The 20,179-nt window shown below is 48.7% G+C and overlaps 10 protein-coding genes across 10 annotated transcripts; 5 read left to right on the forward strand and 5 right to left on the reverse strand.

Annotated features, from left to right (window-relative positions):
* Positions 1–572: 572 nt before the first annotated feature.
* On the forward strand, positions 573–1,166 carry FPRO_09881 (uncharacterized protein; the record flags this gene model as incomplete). The annotated part of the gene is made up of 1 exon (XM_031233320.1): positions 573–1,166. One exon carries the CDS (start codon positions 573–575, stop codon positions 1,164–1,166), a length of 594 nt encoding a protein of 197 aa, XP_031083169.1.
* A 445-nt stretch (positions 1,167–1,611) lies between these two features.
* On the reverse strand, positions 1,612–2,274 carry FPRO_09882 (uncharacterized protein; the record flags this gene model as incomplete). Its single annotated transcript, XM_031233321.1, has 1 exon — positions 1,612–2,274. One exon carries the CDS (start codon positions 2,272–2,274, stop codon positions 1,612–1,614), a length of 663 nt encoding a protein of 220 aa, XP_031083170.1.
* Positions 2,275–3,827: 1,553 nt separating this feature from the next.
* FPRO_09883 (putative acetyl-CoA hydrolase) lies at positions 3,828–5,731 on the forward strand (the record flags this gene model as incomplete). The annotated part of the gene is made up of 4 exons (XM_031233322.1): positions 3,828–3,979; positions 4,113–4,353; positions 4,479–4,616; positions 4,682–5,731. 4 exons carry the CDS (start codon positions 3,828–3,830, stop codon positions 5,729–5,731), a joined length of 1,581 nt encoding a protein of 526 aa, XP_031083171.1.
* Positions 5,732–6,295: 564 nt separating this feature from the next.
* On the reverse strand, positions 6,296–8,069 carry FPRO_09884 (putative CCT7-component of chaperonin-containing T-complex; the record flags this gene model as incomplete). Its single annotated transcript, XM_031233323.1, has 3 exons — positions 6,296–7,750; positions 7,804–7,970; positions 8,024–8,069. 3 exons carry the CDS (start codon positions 8,067–8,069, stop codon positions 6,296–6,298), a joined length of 1,668 nt encoding a protein of 555 aa, XP_031083172.1.
* A 1,463-nt stretch (positions 8,070–9,532) lies between these two features.
* On the forward strand, positions 9,533–10,204 carry FPRO_09885 (uncharacterized protein; the record flags this gene model as incomplete). Its single annotated transcript, XM_031233324.1, has 1 exon — positions 9,533–10,204. One exon carries the CDS (start codon positions 9,533–9,535, stop codon positions 10,202–10,204), a length of 672 nt encoding a protein of 223 aa, XP_031083173.1.
* A 471-nt stretch (positions 10,205–10,675) lies between these two features.
* On the forward strand, positions 10,676–11,338 carry FPRO_09886 (uncharacterized protein; the record flags this gene model as incomplete). Its single annotated transcript, XM_031233325.1, has 2 exons — positions 10,676–10,853; positions 10,905–11,338. The coding sequence occupies 2 exons, from the start codon at positions 10,676–10,678 to the stop codon at positions 11,336–11,338; spliced, it is 612 nt and encodes a 203-aa protein (XP_031083174.1).
* Positions 11,339–11,659: 321 nt separating this feature from the next.
* FPRO_09887 (uncharacterized protein) lies at positions 11,660–12,999 on the reverse strand (the record flags this gene model as incomplete). Its single annotated transcript, XM_031233326.1, has 2 exons — positions 11,660–12,777; positions 12,825–12,999. 2 exons carry the CDS (start codon positions 12,997–12,999, stop codon positions 11,660–11,662), a joined length of 1,293 nt encoding a protein of 430 aa, XP_031083175.1.
* Positions 13,000–15,073: 2,074 nt separating this feature from the next.
* On the forward strand, positions 15,074–15,876 carry FPRO_09888 (putative chitosanase precursor; the record flags this gene model as incomplete). The annotated part of the gene is made up of 3 exons (XM_031233328.1): positions 15,074–15,172; positions 15,221–15,565; positions 15,616–15,876. The coding sequence occupies 3 exons, from the start codon at positions 15,074–15,076 to the stop codon at positions 15,874–15,876; spliced, it is 705 nt and encodes a 234-aa protein (XP_031083176.1).
* A 410-nt stretch (positions 15,877–16,286) lies between these two features.
* Positions 16,287–17,553, reverse strand: FPRO_09889 (uncharacterized protein; the record flags this gene model as incomplete). Its single annotated transcript, XM_031233329.1, has 3 exons — positions 16,287–16,948; positions 17,014–17,242; positions 17,302–17,553. 3 exons carry the CDS (start codon positions 17,551–17,553, stop codon positions 16,287–16,289), a joined length of 1,143 nt encoding a protein of 380 aa, XP_031083177.1.
* Positions 17,554–18,546: 993 nt separating this feature from the next.
* On the reverse strand, positions 18,547–20,179 carry FPRO_09890 (uncharacterized protein; the record flags this gene model as incomplete). The annotated part of the gene is made up of 3 exons (XM_031233330.1): positions 18,547–19,585; positions 19,640–19,953; positions 20,006–20,179. The coding sequence occupies 3 exons, from the start codon at positions 20,177–20,179 to the stop codon at positions 18,547–18,549; spliced, it is 1,527 nt and encodes a 508-aa protein (XP_031083178.1).

Below are 20,179 nucleotides of genomic sequence, written 5' to 3' on the forward strand. Positions count from 1 at the left end.
GCAGCGATCAGGAGCGCTCAGCCAGGAGTAATTGATGCCAGCTTTTACAATAGCTCAAGCCAGACAATTGATCTCGTAGTTGACCCCAACTGTACGTGTTATCGAGAGCGGCGCTTGCATTGACTAATCTAGCTCAAGCTTTGGACAGGAGAGTTTCGATTGAGCTGTGAATGACACTCAAATGTTTGGGCTGCTTCGCGAATCACAGCCCTCTTCTTGGTGCGCTGAATGAACTCGGGAGAATTAATAGCCGTGAGTTTCGTATCGATTGGTAGCTTCATCACAGTCGAAGTGGAATTTCGGTAGCATGATCGCCTTCGAATCCTCCCCGATAAGACACGAAGTGAAATTAGCCGTTGATCAGAATGGGATATGCAGTCCTCTGGTTCCACTGAATCACTCTGAACCCCCATCACAGCGATAGTTATTCATGGGCAGTTAGCTCACAGGAATAGACGATATAAGGAGACTTTGGGGGCCGTAACAATGTGCTGAACCATCAACACAAGAACCACACTACAACAAAGACACTACATCATCACAACAAAGTCATTACAACGAACTCAAGCATTATGTCTGACCAACGAGATCTTTCTGAGGATGCCCGAGTCCTTGCAAAGATCTACAGCACCCAGTTTTACCGACGAGTGGATGGACTTGCCAGGAATGCCAGCGGTGTTGTCTACGACCCCAGCCGTGGCCCTGCTCCTCCATCCCCAGAGCTCAAACCATTCCGGCCTGCACCGCCACGACCTGATACTCCCCGCCCATCCGGACCTCCATCAATCGACATCCCTGGCAAAGCCATCGTCAACGAGAACTTTCAAGAAAACGTCCGGCGGGTCCTGGGCGATGGCTACGTAAACTCGTGGAGCAGCCTGGGAGACATGACGATGAGGTGCATTGACTTTGTGCGAGGCAAGAAACAACGTGGCCGATCGGACAAGATGTGGGGTGTTCGTGAGATTCAGATTTTCGCTAGACTTTCGGTCTGGGGCGTTCACAAGCATGTCATTGAGGCGCTCATTGAGTGGCCGAGGGAGTGGTTCACCCCTGAGGAGGCACCGATCTACTATGCGACTATCGAGGATGAGTTGCGGTATATTCCTGTGACGCCTCAGCAGGCCCAGGCCGATGCTCAGCAGGCCTCGAGCTCAGGACAGTGAGGGAGGTGTTTATTGGTACTCGATCGTGGGAAATGCTTGGTATAGGATGACGATGATGGCCTATGGCTTAATACAGTTGGAGAGGAAGACATAGCTCTAGCTTAATGAGATGCCGGAAAGGAAGATAGACAATCAGACTGTTTTTTTTGAATTCAGACAACCTGCTTCCAGACATGCTCGGTGCTTTCACTGTGGCGACCTCTCGCAAGTCAGCTACTGCTTGCTGATTGACTTGCACAACCCTGGCGCGAAGAGGCCGAAGACCTTTGCCTAGGTACTTATTGGACTGCAGAAATTACTCATGTAAAGAATGAAAGTCATGGATAGACTCTAACTTGAATTCTCTACTGTCTATTAATTCCGCGTTCCCCCATTTACTGATCGCTGCTTCGCTAAACCACAGAACGAACTCTCCCTCCAGGGACCAATATCTTGGTACGTGGCCTTAACGGTCTAAACCATCCCGGTTCGACTTGTACGGGTTCTTGGTACCGTTACCAACACTCCTGGGTCCCTCTCCTCGGGTACGATTGCTTGGCTCCCTATACCCAAAGTTGTCGAAACCTCCTAGCCCGTCTATCTCCCCCAAGGTATGCGCTTCCGTCTCATGTGACGTCTCGGTACTGTTACCAGCCCTCCCGGGTCTCTCCTCCTGAAGACGATTGTCTTGCTGCAAACTCCCGGAGTTCCCACGTCTTGCTGATACGTGAGTCACCCCCAAAGGCCCCGATATGTTCTCCCGTCCCCTATACGGATTCTCACTTCTCCCATACCCATTGTCGGCACTGCTTCCACCATCGTTGAATCGCCCCTCTTGGAACGGATCATATTGATGCTCCAGTATCCTCTCTTCATCCTTCACCCATCGGTAAATCGTCTCATCATCCCCGGTTCGAGCCTCTGCCAACGGTAGACCCAGCAGAGCTGGAAGGACAAAATTTGGTACTCCCCATGCTATTAACCTCCCAGCCGTTTCCACCTCTGTAGCATTCCAATGCCTTAGTAAGTGAGTAAATTCGCCGGCCTCAGCCCGATATAAACACCAGCCTATCATTGTCGACTTGTTTTTCCATTTGTCGTGAGCGATGGGGCCGAGGACGCGTCGCATGTTCTGATCCTAGTTCACATCGACTCGGGAGTATGGAAGAGGCATCTTTGATGATGCTGATGAATATGATTGTGGGATTTTCTTGTAAAAGATATGGCGGGTAATGTCGAGGATGATGGTGGAATTGAGTGCTTGTCTGGCTTGTCTGGCTGAGAGGGGTAGAACGAGGGAACCCATCGTGCCTAGATCGCACTTGCTTGGTCGACGGAAGTCAACATTCCGAGATTGAAGCAAGTCCCAAGGTCTATCGAATCTACAATGAAACAGCCCAAATTTGAGGTGCTGAGATCATCTTGCCATTTAGGATAGGATAGAGTCGGAGTTTCTTCAGTACCTGGCTGCGTGAACTTGGCACAAAGCCTTTGGGCATTCAATTGGGGTGCGAAAGGCAATTGCTACCTCAGTATGCAAAGGTGACAAAGAGCAAGCTCGACATATTAAATGACACTAAAATTGCACAGGTGTTTCTATTACTGAGTCAATTCTTGGAATTCCCATACAATACCTGCAGTCTAATGCTGAACCTACCATTGAATGCGCTCTATACTTTTACCCCAGATCTTACCCTTGTCCCGACGAACCTAAGGGTATATTCAAGCACGGTGATTCGAGAATGATTGCCGACCAAATTTTCCGGGGTAAGATAAAACGGCACCGAGACGCTAGACCCCGGATGAAAAAGAAGCGCCGTCTTCAATAGGGGCTGTTCTAGAATTTCCATAGCTTGCGATCTGTATGTGTTTGTCTGTTTTTGGAGGCTGATAACCGAGTGATGCCGATGGTGGTCTGTGCTCATCTCGGCCGGGCGGAAGATGGGGCGCGCATGGGGTTTTGGAGAAGATGGCGGGGATCCACAACACGGACTCGGAGGTCCTCGACGGCGGAAGAGCCGGTGTACAATTACAGTTGCAAAGCTCACCGGAGAAGTATTTTGCATAATGGAGATTGCTAGAAGTAACATCAGGTCAAGAAAGTCAAGGTGAGAAGTTGTGAGGCCATGAGATAGAAAGTCAAGGATGCGTAGGGGAATCAGGCCACACGCATGTATTGCCTAATAGTGTCATGGCCGATGCACTCTCCTCTCGGCAACGTCGGTAGATCTGGAGATCAACTGCATCAGCGAGTTATTCTCTCTGCGTAGGTTGCAGTCTTGCTCCCTATGATATAACGGAATTGTAAATCCGGTGCTTGGCAGAACTTCCCTTCTCTCCGCGTTGTACCTCTTTGCTGAACCAAAAGGCACAACGGGACCTGGATGCAAATTTGGAGAAAGGACACGCTGAAGCGTCCACTATAACCGACGGGCCAACCACTGAAAGGGATGCATCCCCGCTCTGAAGACTCAGTGGGTTTCGGTGATCCACCCCTCGTCACCGTCACCCCGACGAACCCAATCCAATTGAGTGGCCTCCACTAACCAAGGTTGGAGCTGTCTTCTCTTTCTTCCTCTTATTTATCCTTTCCTCCTCCTCCTCTTTTTTTACTCTCCCTCTTTGAACGGAACAATCTCCCCTCTTTCTTCTCCTTTTTGTACATTTCGCTTTCAGATCATTATGGCTTCACCTGTTGCTTCTGCCGCCCTCAAGGCGCGCGTTCGCAATCCCGCTATGCTCAAGAAGCTTGCGCGACCTGAGGATCTGATGCACCACTTTCCCAATGGCTCTTACATCGGCTGGTCTGGCTTTACAGCTGTTGGATACCCCAAGTACGTTAACTCACCTCTCCTGCACAATTGACTGCTCTGTGATTACTCTGAGTGTCGAGTTTCAGACTCCGCACCGGCTATTATCGTCATTACCCGAGCTTGGCGCAAGCAGTGCAACTGACAATCGCAACAGGAAGGTTCCCGCTGCTATGGCCGACTACGTCGAGCAGAACAACCTTCAGAGCAAGATGAAGTACTCCCTGTTCGTTGGTGCCTCGGCCGGTTCCGAGACTGAGAACCGATGGGCTGCTCTCGACATGATCAACCGACGAAGCCCTCACCAAGTCGGCAAGGACATCGCCAAGGGAATCAACTCTGGACGAATCAACTTTTTCGACAAGCATCTGTCCATGTTCCCCTCCGATCTTGTCTATGTACGTAACCGCAAAAGCACAGAATGGAAATTTGTTGATTGCGGCCCCACCATTCGGCCTCGCTTTAATCTCCCACCGAGCTATTGCGGCTCCGATAAGACAATCGGCTGACAATTTGACTCTAGGGCTTCTACACAAAGGATCGATCAAACAGCAACCTTGATGTCACCGTCGTTGAAGCGACAGACATTCTCGAGGATGGCAGCTTTGTTCCCGGTGCCTCTGTTGGTGCTACTCCCGAGTTGATCCAGATGGCTGACAAGGTACGTCACCGCCAAGCTTGAACCCGCATCGCCAACTTTTAGTTACTGACAATTGCGCTTGGTAGATCATCATCGAGGTCAACACCGCCATCCCCTCTTTCAAGGGTCTCCACGACATTACCTTCACCGACGTCCCCCCCCACCGCACTCCCTACAACATCACCGCTGTCGAGGACCGCATTGGTTCCCCCTCAGTCAAGGTCGACCCCTCAAAGGTCGTCGCTATCGTCGAGTCCGATTACTGGGATGCCACAGGCCCCAACGCCGATGCCGACGAGTCATCTCGCCAGATCGCCGGCCACCTGATTGAGTTCTTCGAGCACGAGGTTGCCCAGGGTCGCATGCCCGCCAACCTTCTGCCTCTTCAGTCCGGTATCGGCAACGTCGCCAACGCTATTGTCGGCGGTCTCAACGAGTCCAAGTTCAAGAATCTCAAGGTCTGGACAGAGGTCATCCAGGATACTTTCCTCGATCTTTTCGACTCTGGAAAGCTCGACTACGCTACTGCCACATCAATCCGCTTCTCCCCCGATGGTTTCAAGCGCTTCTACGATAACTGGGATGCCTACGCCGACAAGATCCTCCTCCGAAGCCAGGCTGTCTCCAACGCTCCCGAGATCATCAAGCGTCTTGGTGTCATTGGCATGAACACCCCCGTCGAGGTCGACATTTTCGCCCACGCCAACTCCACCTGCGTTAGCGGAACACGCATGCTCAACGGTCTCGGCGGCTCAGCCGATTTCCTCCGCAACTCCAAGTACTCCATCATGCACACACCATCCAGCCGACCCTCCAAGACCGATCCTCACGGTGTGTCCTGCATTGTCCCCATGGTGACACACGTCGACCAGACTGAGCACGATCTCGACGTTATCGTCACCGAGCAAGGTCTCGCTGACGTGCGCGGTCTGTCACCCCGTGAGCGCGCCCGTGTCATCATCAACAAGTGCGCGCACCCCAAGTACCAGCCCATCCTGAGCCACTACTTCGACAAGGCTGAGTCAGAGGGTCTGAAGAAGGGTATGGGCCACGAGCCTCACCTTCTCTTCAACGCTTTCGACCTGCACAAGGCTCTGGCTGAGGAGGGTAGCATGCTCAAGGTCAAGCCTTGGTAAAGATTGGCTTTATCATAATGAAGGAGGGGGGAAAAGAAAGACAGCGGTTGTACTCATATGAATGACATTTTGCGTAGCTATTTTTTGGGATATGTTTTTGTTGGTCTACATAGATGATTTGGATGATGGTTCCACAGCAATTGAGCATTGAAATCTTGACCATCTGGACTGATCATTGAAGTGTGACATCATTGTTGGATTGTTTGTGCTTAGTGTAGTCGGGCTCAGTCCTGGTTATTGTGCTTTTGGCGGTCTCGGTCTAACGTATGAGAGAATGATAGAGCCTTTTTGACGTTGAAGGACATACTGGCTGATGTGGCGCCGAAACGTTTGAGGCAATCGCGAATATTACTCCCCTTTACTTGATGTATTAACGACCAGTCAGAGGCCCCTCGCACCCACAGGTCATCTACATAGTAACTTGCTAAAGACTTTAAAACATGACATCAAAGTCTTGATCCAGTTATCGATGATATCGCTATCAGCCAATGCAACCCACGGAGAGCACTCATGTGCTAAGAATGGCATATACATCTTGGCTGCCTATCTCTTATTAGCACCCCATCAGCGTCTGGGCATGCCTCTCCCTCTTCCACGCAAGGCGCGTTGGGCAGTACCAGGGGGAAGTGCGCCTGGCGCTTGCGGTTTTGCGCTTTCCTCATTCCGAATCGTTTCATCGACACTTAGGATAAGGCAACTAGCTTCAGTGGCGGCTTGAAGAGCATTGATTTTAACCAGCGCCGGCTCCCACACAAAGCTGTCCATCATATTGGCGACACCCTCATGCTCAAAATCCACCCCGGCCCAAATATTACCCTTATGATGTTCCACGCGAAGCTTATTGAGAATGTCCGTTGCATCAAAACCTGCATTATCACACAGTTGACGCGGAATGATCTCAAGTGCCTTAGCGAAACTCTTGATGACGGCCTGTCTCTTGTCCCGGATCTTGTCGGCGTAGTTGCTTAGGTAGGACGATACCTCCATTTCGCAGGCGCCGCCGCCGCCAACGATAGTGCGGTTGAGGATAGCGCGCTTCACAATCATGATAGCATCATGCAACGAGCGTTCCACCTCGGCGATGAATTGTTCGGCGCCGCCGCGCAAAACCAGGGTACACGTTTTGGCCTCAGAGCAATCTTCAAAGAAATTAAATCTCTCGCCGCCAATTTGACGTTCCTCAAATTTTCCGCAAGTTCCGAGGTGTTCAGGATAGATATCAGAACATGTCGACTGGAGCACAGCGCCGGTAGCCTGAATGATACGTTCCATATCATCGCTAGCAACACGACCAGCACAGAAAACATCCCGATCAGCGAAAAATTGGGTTGCTAAATCGCCAATAGGTAGCTTGCTGAGAACTATCTTGGCGCCTGTTTGATAGATGGAATCGAGCTTCTTGTAAATAATTTGCCATTCTGCATCAACAATGGCCTGATATTCTGACACTTGTTCGACTCGCACCTCTGCGTTATCCTTTTCAGCTTTAAGCTCGAGTTCCACATTGAGGCAGGCAATCTTAGGCTGAATAAATGTCTTAGGCTGTTGTTCGAAGCCAGCGTAAGAGAAGGTCTTCTTAAAAGCCACACCGTTAACAAATAGCGAATCGGTTAATGAGCCGCCCGGGATCTTCTTCACTCCAATCAACTTCTCATTAAGATCTTCCTGATCCAGGGCAAGAACAGCGTCAACAGCCATCTTAGTGAAGAAGTTTGTGTTACGCTTGATCAATTTGCTCGTCATGGCCGTAGCTGCTAGCTTGCTGAGAGTCTCTCTCTGATCTGCTGCGCTCGTATTGACCGCGATTTCCTTGATCTTATTAACTGCCATTGCTGAGGCTTTCCTTAAGCCCTTGATGATGATCTGCGAACTGATTCCATGTTCAACGTGGTCTTTCATTTCTTTGAGAATGCTACCAGCCAGCACCACCACAGAGGTCGTGCCATCTCCGACTTCCGCATCTTGTGAGCGTGCTATGTCGACGAGTATTCGTGCCGCAGGGTGAACGATGTCCAGAAGCTGCGAACCGTCAGGTTGGGCCCAGAAGCAATCGGACAGTCGGGAAACTGTACCTTCATCACTGTCGCGCCATCGTTCGTAATCGTCTGTCTGCCGTTCTCATCCACCATCAATAGATCGCCTCCATAGGGTCCAAGGGTGGATTTCAGGGTCGCTTGCACGGCAAGGCACGCGTTGATGTTAGAAATGATTTGGCCTTTGCCCTGAGATGTATCCGTTCCTGGCAAGCTCATGTCAGTACGCATACCAGTGTCATCATGGAGTTGTACCAACCCTCCTTGAGGACAATGATTGTCGGTGTTTGACCACCGAAGGACATTTTGGAGTATTAGGGAGTTGAAAGGGTTTGATATGGCATTTGAAGCTCAACTCATCTGGGAAGAGTTTTTGGGAGCTCTACGGTGGGGTAAGGTGCCCCCTCTTTGATCAGGCGTGACCGTTCACGTGACAGATAAGCTACGTACCTGACCGTTAGTAAGGTACCTAGGTACCTAGGTAAAGTAAGGTACTAAGCTACCTACGCTGGAGAGGGGGCGTTTTTGAATATCGGTCAGTGGACGGAAAAGACTGTCGGAGTGATTTTCCGTTAGCAACATCATGTTAGCCTAGTGCAGCAGGATATAAAGGGTAATAACTTGAACAGGTACCCCCCCAGAATCACTAAGGTAGACACCTTCCAGGTAGTAGGTACCTGATTCATGGCCAGAGACCCAACAACATAGGTACCTATGCAGCAAAGGAATGGAGCAACAAGTTCAACCACATTTATATTCTAGCTAGATATAATAACCAATCGAAATTGGTCCAACACTTTCCGGCAAGAACGAACAGCCACCAACTCCTACCCCAACTACAACACCACCATCTCGTCCGAATGCCAACCCCAACCATAGTTTATTGCCTAATACGCAACCTCTCTGACAGACACCTATCCGCCCTGAGTCGAACCCTGGGGTGAGTAGTGCCACGGCTGACCATTGGGGACGCGGCCGAATGTCCCATCCCAACTGGTAAATCGCCAACCAGGATGGGAACAATCATCGTTATGGCACCAAAGCTCATCTCCAATGACCTCCATCGACTCTGGGCAGTGAGGGCAAGGAGGCTTAGCCATTGCGAAGGTGATGGGAAGTTTCGAGTAGTTATGAGATAACTTGGGAGTATAAACTGGCTGCGCATATCACGCGTTAGGAACTTAGTTCGTTATCTTTGGGGAAAGCTGAGCTTAAAGGTACTTGCGTGAAGATCTGTTCAATACTTGGCTGTCTGGACAAGATGAATCACTGTTTGGGATGTGAGGATGAACAAACGGAATGTGTGATGCAGACGCTGCTTTTATACACAGATCTTGCATACTTGGGGGACCTGCAGTACTTGCTTCGGCCACACGGCCAACTCGTGATAGCCACTGTGATGTGTGGGATCGAGATACACGAATACAAAGACTTGTACCCTACGACCATTCATTGGCTCTTCTAACTAGGCAACAATGTGAAGAGCGTATCGCCTGGGATGATGAATGCGAGTCGAGGTGTTGGTGATAGCATCGTGAAGTGGAAAATGAAGGGGGGGGGGGGGGAAGGATAACTCATTGTTCTATGCAACTATTCACCAGCTTTGCCTGCTGTCATTCTCACTTGCTTGTCCACCAAAACCTTAGCGCCAAGGCGTTTTTGTTCCAACCAGCGAGGCATATCAGCCAGTGAGCCACAATCTCACAACGACCAGTTCAAACTGACAACAACAGGCTAAGTTCACATATCCAACGAAAACCCCCAATCAATGTCAAATACAACGGAAAATTTCAGCCGCTGGGCTCTCGTATCATGTCTTTATGGCCCCGGCACCTTCTGGAGCTGGCTCATCATCGTAGCCTCCGTCTTTATAAGCTGGACCATCAACCCAGCCACGGAACGTTTGGACTCCATCACAAACGACACAATCGCCGCGCTTACACTACCTGTAGTCGCAGCTGTAGATGCACTCTACCAACTCGCCAAACATGATCTACCTGATCGTCCGCGGTTGCTTTTGAGCGATTCACCAGAAGATATCCAACTCGTCGCTGCGCTTGAGGCCCCGCTTGCTATTTGCGAAGTCTACGTTGTGCTGGCTATTTTCCTACATAGCGCTGCGTCGAGGCGATATCAGTGGAAGAGGGTGGGTTGCATTACTTTATCGACTCTTTTGTGCTTCTCGCCGCAATTGGCTATCTTCTTTACATACCCTGATCTTCCTGACTCAAGAAGTACTTTTGCTCGACCATTTCTCTTCAACTTTGTTCTTGCGCTGGGCTTCATATCGGGGATCATGGCTATCATGACTGGTGTATCGATAATTCGCACAGTTGTTGTCACCATGTATCGAAGAGCCAAGCCCCCTAGCACTGAAGACCAGGACGTGTCGAAGGAAAGACGCAGTAGGTTCGAGAAATGGTCGGATATCTTTGCCTAAGTTCTCATCGCAAGTATCATCTCCATCGTCAAATATGGGTTTGTTGGCAACACAATGGCCTTCGCTGCGGGCGTGCTCGGATATCAGACTCGTATGATAATATTTATGCCCAAGAGTAACGTCTCTCTTACGGACTTGGATCAAATTGTTGCGCTGGCTGGTGGAGAATTTACGCTTTTGTTCAGTATTTATGATGCTGCAAAGGGGTGGCGATCATCCGCCCGAACTGGAAATGATAGTTAGGCCTGTGCAGCTCCTCATATTGATACAGTCTTTAAGTGCTTTCGACGTTCTCAGTCTATAAAGATAGCATTGACTAGTGCTCGGGCTTACATGGGATCTAGGGGCCAAAACTCTATTTGACTGGGTGATATATAAAACGTCACTGCTGACAGAGGCCCAGCCTTAAATCTTATTCTTTCATCCTCCAAATTATTAAATTTGCAGTAGGCTTCTGAGATCCAAGCAACAATGAAAATTTATGACGCCCCAGCATCCAACCCGATGGTAGTTCGCCTCTTCGTACTCGAAAGAGGTGGAATAAGCCTTGACGTTGAGACCATCGACGTCATGAACATGGAGAATAGAGGCCTTGAATATCGAAAGATCAACCCCCGAGGAGAGGTTCCCGCGCTCGTTCTCGATAATGGTTTTATCTGAACTGAAGTTACCGCCATCTGCGAGTATCTCGATGAGATAGCACAAGGCGGAAAGTCACTCTTCGGCGAAACACCCATTGAACGTGCCGAAACGCGCTTGTGGCTGAGACGAATGGACCTCGAAATCGCACAACCTATCATCTCGTGGGTTCGCAACGATCCGGGCACTGCGGACTTTGACATAGGACATCGGATTCCTATCCCTGAGGCGAGAATGGCACAGAAGGCTACCATTCAGCAGTATCTTAACCTGTTGGATGAACAATTGGAGGGAAAGAAGTATCTTTGTGGTGAGAGGTTCTCGGCGGCGGACACTCACTTCTACGGTCTGATGAAAGGAAAGACCACTGGAATGGCACCATGGATACTTCATCCGTGGAGGAAGAATATTGTTAGTTATTTTGAGAGAATGGATGCTAGGCAGGCTAGCAAGAAGGCGTTGGAGGTCTTTGGAGCAAGATTTGAAGCTCGATAGATAGGTGTGATAAAATGGTCACGAATGGATATCCATACTGTCTCAAGACAAGTGTATGGTACATATATTCATGACCTCAAAGAAGACCAGTTAGTTGATCGAAATACGAATAAGCAATTTGAAGAAGCCTGAGAGATTCTTGAGATAATACTTAATAATTTGTCAACAGGAGACAAGGTGACTTGGAGTATCCTTTTCTGAATCACAAAAAGTCTGAGGTGAATTAGGATAAATTGAGTAGGTGGACATCTAGGCTGCCTAGTTCATTGCCAACAGCTTGTCCTACAGCCCCTGAATCTCGATAAGAACGACAAGCTGAATCTATCGATAACCAGCACAAACGTCCTGGTAGACATTCTTCTCTAGCCCAGCAGCATCAGTGGGAATGTAATTTAGATAAGTCGCATAAGAATACGTCCATCTCGGGTCATTCGTCTCCGTCTTCCAAGTCCAGTAAATCCATCCCGCCATACCAGGCTTCTCATACAGCTGCTGCTGAGCCGTAAAGAACTTGTTAAAGAAAGTCTTATCATGCCAATCAGCGTTAGATGTCATGCTCCATTCACCAGTGAAGGTAAAGTCCTGGCCGCTAACGAGTCGAGAGTCAGTGCAAGCGCTGTGCATGAGCTTGTACTGATCACCGTTGCTATCACTGAGAGCAAAACCGATGTAGTTATGGTCGTCGAAAGCAGTGTAGGGATCGTTAGCTACGGATGATACTGAGCGGGGGTTTCCGGAGTCCCATTTGCTGGACATGAACTGAACGTGAAGCTTCTTGTTGTCGGGGACTTTGAGAGAAGCCTCGGTGTCACGGACGGCTTTGAGGGCTGCGGGATAGTACTTTTGGATTAGGCCGGGGTCCTCTCCGGGAGCAGGATAGCGGTTGTTCGCGTCATGGCGAGAAACAGGCTCGTTGAGGACCTCAATCACCCCAACAGTGGAATAGGCAGAGTTGGTGTGAATTCGATTCGTCATCCAAGCAAGCCACTTCTCTGCACGACCAAAGTTGTAGTCGTTAAAGAAACCCGCTGGTTTGTTGTTCTGACCAGTGAAGACATCTTCCTGCTGGCCGCCAGGAGCACCGTGAAGATCAATGATGACATAGATACCAAGATCGGCAGCCTTTTGAACCACAGCATCGAGGTAAGGAAGCATGCGGTTGCCATCAGCGAAAGGTTCGCTGGCTTTGTCAACGATATCAGTGTAGGACCAATATCCGATGGGGATTCGGATGGTGTTGAGTCCTACGTCATGGACTGACTGGACAGTTGCGGGGTTGATCCAGTTCTTCCAATGCTGTTCGAAGCGACTGTTGCCAGTCTCGCGGTTTGATCCCAAGTAGTGATCGCGCATGCAGTCAAACTCGGAGGCAGAGTCGCCGCACTTGAGGACGTTTGCCCATTCATCTCGCTGCATCCAGGGCTCACAAACAAGCCAGCCTATACATGTTAGCGGATGCACACTGAGAGGGATATTGGGGACTTACCTCCAAAATTGACACCGCGGATCTTGGTTACACCGCTGGGCAAGTTTGGTTTGAATCGTTTCCCAAGTTGCTCGTGGCGAGCGGTCTGGTTAAATGCTGCTAGGTCACGCTCATGGGGAAGCCATGCTGATGCGGAACCAGCCAGGATCAAGGGAAGAAGAGTAGAGTAATGCATCTTGCTCAGAGGCTGTGGCGAAGATAGCGAGATGGGGATGAATAGAACTAGACTATCGTGAAGGATAGTGAAGATATATACTGAGAGTAATTTATTCAGTGTATAGCCTATTTACCTCAGCCTCACATGATGCCGATCAGTTGAACTCCGCTTATTTGCCTCAACCTACTTTCTCGCCATTGCTTGCCTTCAACCTACTGCATAGGGCCGGCTGACCAGGACTTCCAGCTTATTCGGCCCGTTAAGCTGCATAAAATTACCCCAGATCATGCCACAGGGGAAGGTCAAGGCCATTGAGTAAGCGGGCATTTCAACTGACGAGGCCTCATACACTCATCATGCCTCTAGGATGAGCTGATTTAGAACACATAGATACGGATTTCCTTTTTGAAACGAGTTGCTAGGTTTACTGCTTATAACATGCTTTGAAGTCCTTATACTGGTTCATCCCTTCGAATTTCGATTCACGTTTCGAAACGTGCTTGGGTATGGATCTGGGATACTCAATTGGGCTAGCTTCACCCCAGACTGGACGAAGGAACAGGATAATTTCAGTAGCTTCGGCATTAAACCCCGGCCATTCATTGGCTGTTAATATCTGAAGAATATGCTACGCTACGAATTACCTGTTGATGCCGTCAAACGCAACCTTGATGATCAGGCTGGGCGGCCGATCCCAGGGGAACTATTGCGCGGAGAGACAATGGAACTTCCTCTTTGAGCTACAATCATGCCACGACGATCATCATCCCGCATATAGATTGCCGAGTGGAGGCCGACGTCGCATTGTAGCCGCCGGCCTCTCCGAATTTCTCGAAACTAGTTGTTACCCGCCTTGCTGGTCTAGTCTATGTAACTCTGAGGAGTGAAATGGTATAAGCATACGTAGTAAGCCAATATTTGACAGCCCGAGGTCCAATGCGGATTACCAAGTAGGGACTTACCGAGGGGATAGTTCGACAGTTGTCTTGACTTGTAATTTCTTTTCAGCCCTAAGAAAACTTTACAGGGGTATGTTGGGGTGACTAGCTAGAAAAGTCAGCGGCCCGCTAGTAATGCTACGGGCAAGATCAAGACGGGATGAATTTCTTAAGACTTTCGGCCCCTACTGATCTCTACCCATAAAGACCTGGCTGCTCTATCAAAACAAAAGTCGGTTTGATAGTCTAGAAGAGATTTGAGTACAGCTTGATGGAAGTAAGAATATTTTATTCTTGTCATTTATTTGGCCGCCTAGACTTAGACTTAGGACTCGTCCTTTCTCCAATACCTCATACTGAACTGGCTGCCCTGAAGAGAGACCGGTGCCAAGGAAGGATAATTATCCCATCGGCAGTTAATGTCGGGTGAGCTCAGCTAAGAGAAGCACGTGGAACTTTAGTTAAACTATCAAGTACCGCAGATTCAAGAGTCGACTTGGAACCTAAGGATCTTTATACTCCAACGACCATCACTAGGGCTTATCGGGCCTTCTATCGATAGATCCTTCAAGAACTTGCTGTGCGTTTCACGATGTCAACGAGTACTATGGGAGGCCTTTGCTGAGGTGTAAGTTTCTATGTCTTGTTATTTCGATGAGCTTGAAGGTATGACCTTAACGAGGAGATCTAACTTTTTCAATATACTAGAAAATTTCCCCCTAATAAAAGCTTAGTATCGATTGGAACAATGTAACTGTGTCTGGCAATACCAGTCACATGTAAGCCGAACGAAACAAGCCGAAGACATGGAGTTACATATCAGCGTTCTAGGGTTTACCACAAGTTTATTTCCGTAGTCTTACCAAAACACTCCAGGGGCATCCTTTGACTCTCCTATTAGGGTTAAGCGGTCAGAAAGTCCAAGCACTCCGGTAGTTCGGCAGTTAGGTAGACCTGAGATATATCGATTAGGTAAAATGCCACATGGTGATCTTGAGACTGGGATGGGGTGTACTTGATCATTGTTAAATCATAAAAGGGGCTCGACTGTAAATTAGATATAAAAGCTTAAACAGTTCCTTCACATCCTATTCAGAATCAACTCTCACCTCTATCAAGTTAGTGATATCTTTGAGCCAGACACCAAGACAATCATGCATTCTTGTTCATTTCTTACCGCCGTCACGCTGGGCACAGCAGCTTCTGCCTACCAGCTGCCTCAGAACCTGAAGTCAATTTACGATAATCATAAGGTAACTACGCTTCCATGGTTCGCAGATACAACTCTGACAATACAACAGGCTGGCTCGTGTTCCAGCCGCCTTTCCGACAGGTTCCCTGAGGGTGCTAGATACTGCGGCGATATATCAGGAGCTATCTACCTCAAGGGCTCCAATGGAAACTACGATAACATGGATATTGACTGTGATGGAGCGAATAACCATGCAGGTGCTTGCTCAAATGATCCCTCCGGACAGGGGGAGACTGCCTTCAAGGACACTGTCAAGAATTACGGTATTCCTGACTTGGATGCCAATGTCCATCCCTACGTGGTCTTTGGCAATGATGGAGCCTCGCCATCATTTGACCCCCAGCAGCACGGTATTAAGCCACTGAGTGTCATGGCCGTTGTTTGCAATGGCGAAGTGGCAAGTATTCCACAGTCAATTATAGATTTCCTGCTAACATTCAATAGCACTACGGCATCTGGGGAGATACTAACGGTGGCACCTCTACTGGCGAAGCTTCGATTTCTCTCGCCGAGCTTTGCTTTCCTAACCAGGGTCTCAATGGAGACAATGGCCATGGTGAGAAGGATGTTCTATATATCGCCTTTAAAGGTGACGAGGCTGTTCCTGGAAAGAATGGTGCTGATTGGAAGGCTGCGAGCCGTGCTGATTTCTCCAAGAGTATAAGGACTTTGGGAGATAAGCTGGTTGCTAAGCTGCAGGGCTAGTTCGACATTTCGATGAGTGTACATGGTGTTTTGACAATGTCTTTCCGTTTTTTCAACCAAGCAATGAGTTTGATTAGATGAAGCCTCTTTTCGCTCGTACGCATGCATCAGTGGACAAGTTTCTATTTCCCACGTGCCTTGAAGAGACCTCGGCTACTAGGACAACTATTCCACATGTCAAATAGGATGCTCATGCGCATTTAGTTAAATCATTTTGCCAGACCTCTATTTCGTAGCCTTGTGTTACTCTTTGGAGGCTGATTTCTAGCTCCAGAGAATTACACACCCTATAGGACAGTTGTTGAAATGTGAATTGTATGTTGGTTGAAGAAGCAGGACTAACTGGGCAGACAGAGAGATGACTATGTACATGATGAATCGCGGGATCGGATGAACGATAATTATGACTTTCAACAACAGCCACTTTCATCTTCGCTATCCTGGTTCTGCTGCTCTGTCCTCAGCTCATCGTTCAGCACCATGTATGTCTCCTTCTTAGTCTTATCTTCAACTTTGTGTCTCACCTCCTCAGTCCGCGTGACTATTCTCTTAGCTCTTTCATATTTAAACCGTCTTTCATGAATGTACTGTGTGTTGCGTTCGACTAGTGTTTGTAACCCCCCTTGCAGGAGGCGAGCTTCAACCAACAGGAGGACCTGCGCATCATCTATTTCCTGAAGTTCAAGAGTGGCGATCTTTTGCTTGAGCGAATGGCCAGAACGAAGGGCAGCACGCTGAGAGCCATTCAGATTATCGATCGCCCATTTCTCTGCTTTCATAATTGCTTCTTCCGCTTCTTGGCCTTCTTCGACTTTCTCAAGCAGGTAGCTTTTGCTAGGTAGTACCGCGAGGATAGAATTTAATAGAAGAGCCGCGATCGCCGTGAGTACGTTTGATGAGGACGAAAGACTCAGTATTGGGGACATGACAGCGAGTAAAAGCTTTGCAAGCGCAAGGGCCACATCGGAGGCAACTCCTGCCTCACGGTCTCTGCTCTGAAGCTCGGTGCTGTGACAAAACGTATGCATGTCGTCAATAACAACCTGGCTTCCGAGATAGCACCCAAAAGATCCTGAGCATAGGGGTCTACAGTGCCAGTGAGCCAAATCATGAGTATGAGCTGACAGAAGAACTCACCTTCATGCCTTAGCTCCCCAATCATGTCATATGAACGATCTAGTGTGGGAGTATAGCTAATCGAGCCCATGGCATCACGGGCTGCCTCACTGATGGCTCCAGACAATACTTTCCATTCTGGATCATTCGAACTAGGAAACTGACAAATGTTTCTGTGATGGCGTTCGGTCACTCGGCATATCTGCTGTGGCGGTGGCAGGTTTAGACGTGCTGAGTCTTCTGGAACGATCTGTTTGGCAGGGGGCAAGCAATTAGCTTCAACCACAAATAGAACGAGAGGATTCTTACCAGTCCAACATCGGGGACCTCACGCCCTTCCATCCAGGTATAGAATTTATATAGTTTAAGTAATGGCTCAAACTTGCTATTGAGCTCTTTGTTGTAGTCTGAGTCGATACTCACACTCTGTAGAAATGAATTCTTTTGCTGGAAGGTAACTAAACCAACGATATGGCTAGCAATCTTTCCAAAACCGGCATAATTCGAGCCGCGATGCGGTACTGCCATAAAGAAGACAGCATATGTGAATGTTGAGATCATGGGATAGGCTTGGAACCTTTTCAATGCAATTACCAGTGCCTCTTTGACAATGATACCCCCCAGACTATGAGCAATCCATATAATAGGTCAAAGTGGGTTCAACTGCGGGAATAGTAATTAGAAGCGGGTTCCATTTCAGGTATGAAGGGAAGCATCACCTTTCGTTTCATTCTCAGGCATTCAAGTAGATTCTCCGCTTGACCGGCCACACCAGCGATCGATGGGCCGAATACAACATTTGCGTTGTATTGAAACGCCAACACTCTAGCTGAAGGTATCTGGACTGGCAAAAGGTCTCGAACCCAATTGACGCCCGATTCTTTATCTTTCCAAACATCCTCTTCGTGGCTCTTATTACCCAGAGGGTTCATGCCATGAACAACAATAATACTACATGGGAAGTGGTGCTTTAGTACGAGTGAAAACGGCAGCGGCCATGCTGTAACTTTGTACTCACTCTACAGTTGCCTCTAGAGGACTATGGATTCGGATCAGTGTATTGGAGGCTGGCATATTCAAGCTAATGATTTGACTTTCGGATATTACACGATGTTGGCAATCGAACCATGTTTTGACAGCTAAACTCAGTTGATGGCCCCTCACCATCTTAAAGCGGAATTGGGCTTGAATCAAATGTGCAATTAATGCCCAAATTCTGCACGTGGTCTGTATATGCAAGTAGTATTGTGGCCGACGGCTGACCATGCATAGCCAGATACTGAGACCACCATTAGATAGGTGTACTGCCACCATGTATCAGGCTCCAAAATCAATATGAACTGGTTTGTTGCGATCGCTTTGATTCCTCACAGTATATGGAAAGTCTCCCTGTTGCGATCTTTTGCGTGCTTGTCTATTGACTATTATTTCATCTGCACCGACGTGTATCAATCCAGTTGCTTGAGATTCCGAGAAATGGCTTGGATATGACATAGATTGAATGGCTATTGTGTATCGCTTATATGGTGCTATGGCGACTGATCGTCTCAGAACCTAAACTCGACTACTTCTCTCCACGGGCGTCTTCTGGTCATCATCTATTGGCATGATCTCCTCCTCGCCATGTACCTGGGCACCTTCAGGATCCAGGCCCCAGGCTAAAATATCAGGATACTTTCGTACGTAAAACCACATTCCCATAATAGAAACAATGCTTCCGACACTAAACGCAGCAGCCAACGGGAAACCAACTGGGTATCTGGGTGAGTCACTAACCCGCCAAGCACGAAGTGGTATAGAAGCATGTCCGGCATAAACAAGTGTGACAGCGACAGCCACCAGAATCGACCTCACCTCCGGTTCTTTCCTCAATATCTCCGCCAACCACGCGAGGAGAGCATAGCCCCAAGCAGCCGTAGCAAAAGTAAGAAAATAGAAAGCCATGATGGTCTTCCACGAACCAGGCCACCCGGAGAGAACCGAGGTTGCGATGAGCTGTAAAGTGGCGGCGCCAACGCTGACTTGCCAGCGCCAGGCCTTCCAATCACTGAGGGCGTTGAGACCGATGTTGCAGACTATGCTTATAGCGTAGCCACCAAGTGGGATAAGGTTGACGGTGTAGACTGAGTAGCGGGGCGTTCCGTCGGCATTTTGAAGACCTTTTAGAAAGAGGAGGAAGTAGGCGTTTGCGCGCTGACTCCATGCGAACTGTAGATAGGCTGCCAGAAACAGATAAGAGAGAGGACTGAGAATAAGGAGTTTCATCTTTTGAACCAGAGTCTTGAAGGGGATGATTCTGGAAGTTTTGACACCGCTGTCACTCATTCGAAGACGACACAGCTCTCGCTCTGATTCTGAGAGCCAAAGAGCTCGAGTGATAGCAGGCGAGTCTGGAATGATGACAAGACCGACAAGACCCCAGAAAATAGTCATTATCCCGCTGATGATGAAGAGCCATTGCCAGCCAGCAAGACCAGATACGCCGTTGAGGTTTCTGTAGAGAGCGGCTTGAACAATGCCGAGAAACATGTTTCCCGCAACGCCACTGACGCCAAAGATCGCCAATCGCTTTCCCAACTCCTCGGGACGATACCTAAAGGCTTGTTAACGACATATGGAGCTAGAGGTTTGTGATCAGTGATCATACCAATTGAAGATCAGGTTTACAATGCCGGGCCATGATGTAGACTCGAAAACGCCGAGGAAGAATCGCAGCGCAAATACGGTCTTTGCATTTGGAGCTCTGTAGGTGAATAGGGTGAATAGGCCCCAGATGATCTCGCAGAGTGGCAGAAACAGAGATGGTCGAACGCGAGTTTGGATGAGCTGCGATGGGACAATAAAGAGGGCGTATCCGATGGAGAAATACGTCGTGAATTCCACCAATTCATTGCCGTAGAGCTTGAGATCTTCTTTCATCCCCGAGACATACGCAGCTGTCGTCGCCGATTGATCCATATCCTATAAAGTCATCAATATCACATTTCACAAGAAAGAATGGGTATGTACATACCTTGAAGAGACCTGCGATAAACGCCCATACCAGCAACAAACAATCAAGCTTGAGGACCAAAACATGAGCTGGATTTTTGAAGTATGGGTGAACCTTTGCCAACCACGACGTCGACTCTACATACGCGACATTCTGCCTCTCTTCCGAGGCAGAGTCATTCACAGGTGTCGGCAT

Source organism: Fusarium proliferatum, assembly GCF_900067095.1.
Source record: "Fusarium proliferatum ET1 genome assembly, contig: FPRO_scaffold006, whole genome shotgun sequence".
NCBI lineage: Eukaryota > Fungi > Ascomycota > Sordariomycetes > Hypocreales > Nectriaceae > Fusarium > Fusarium proliferatum.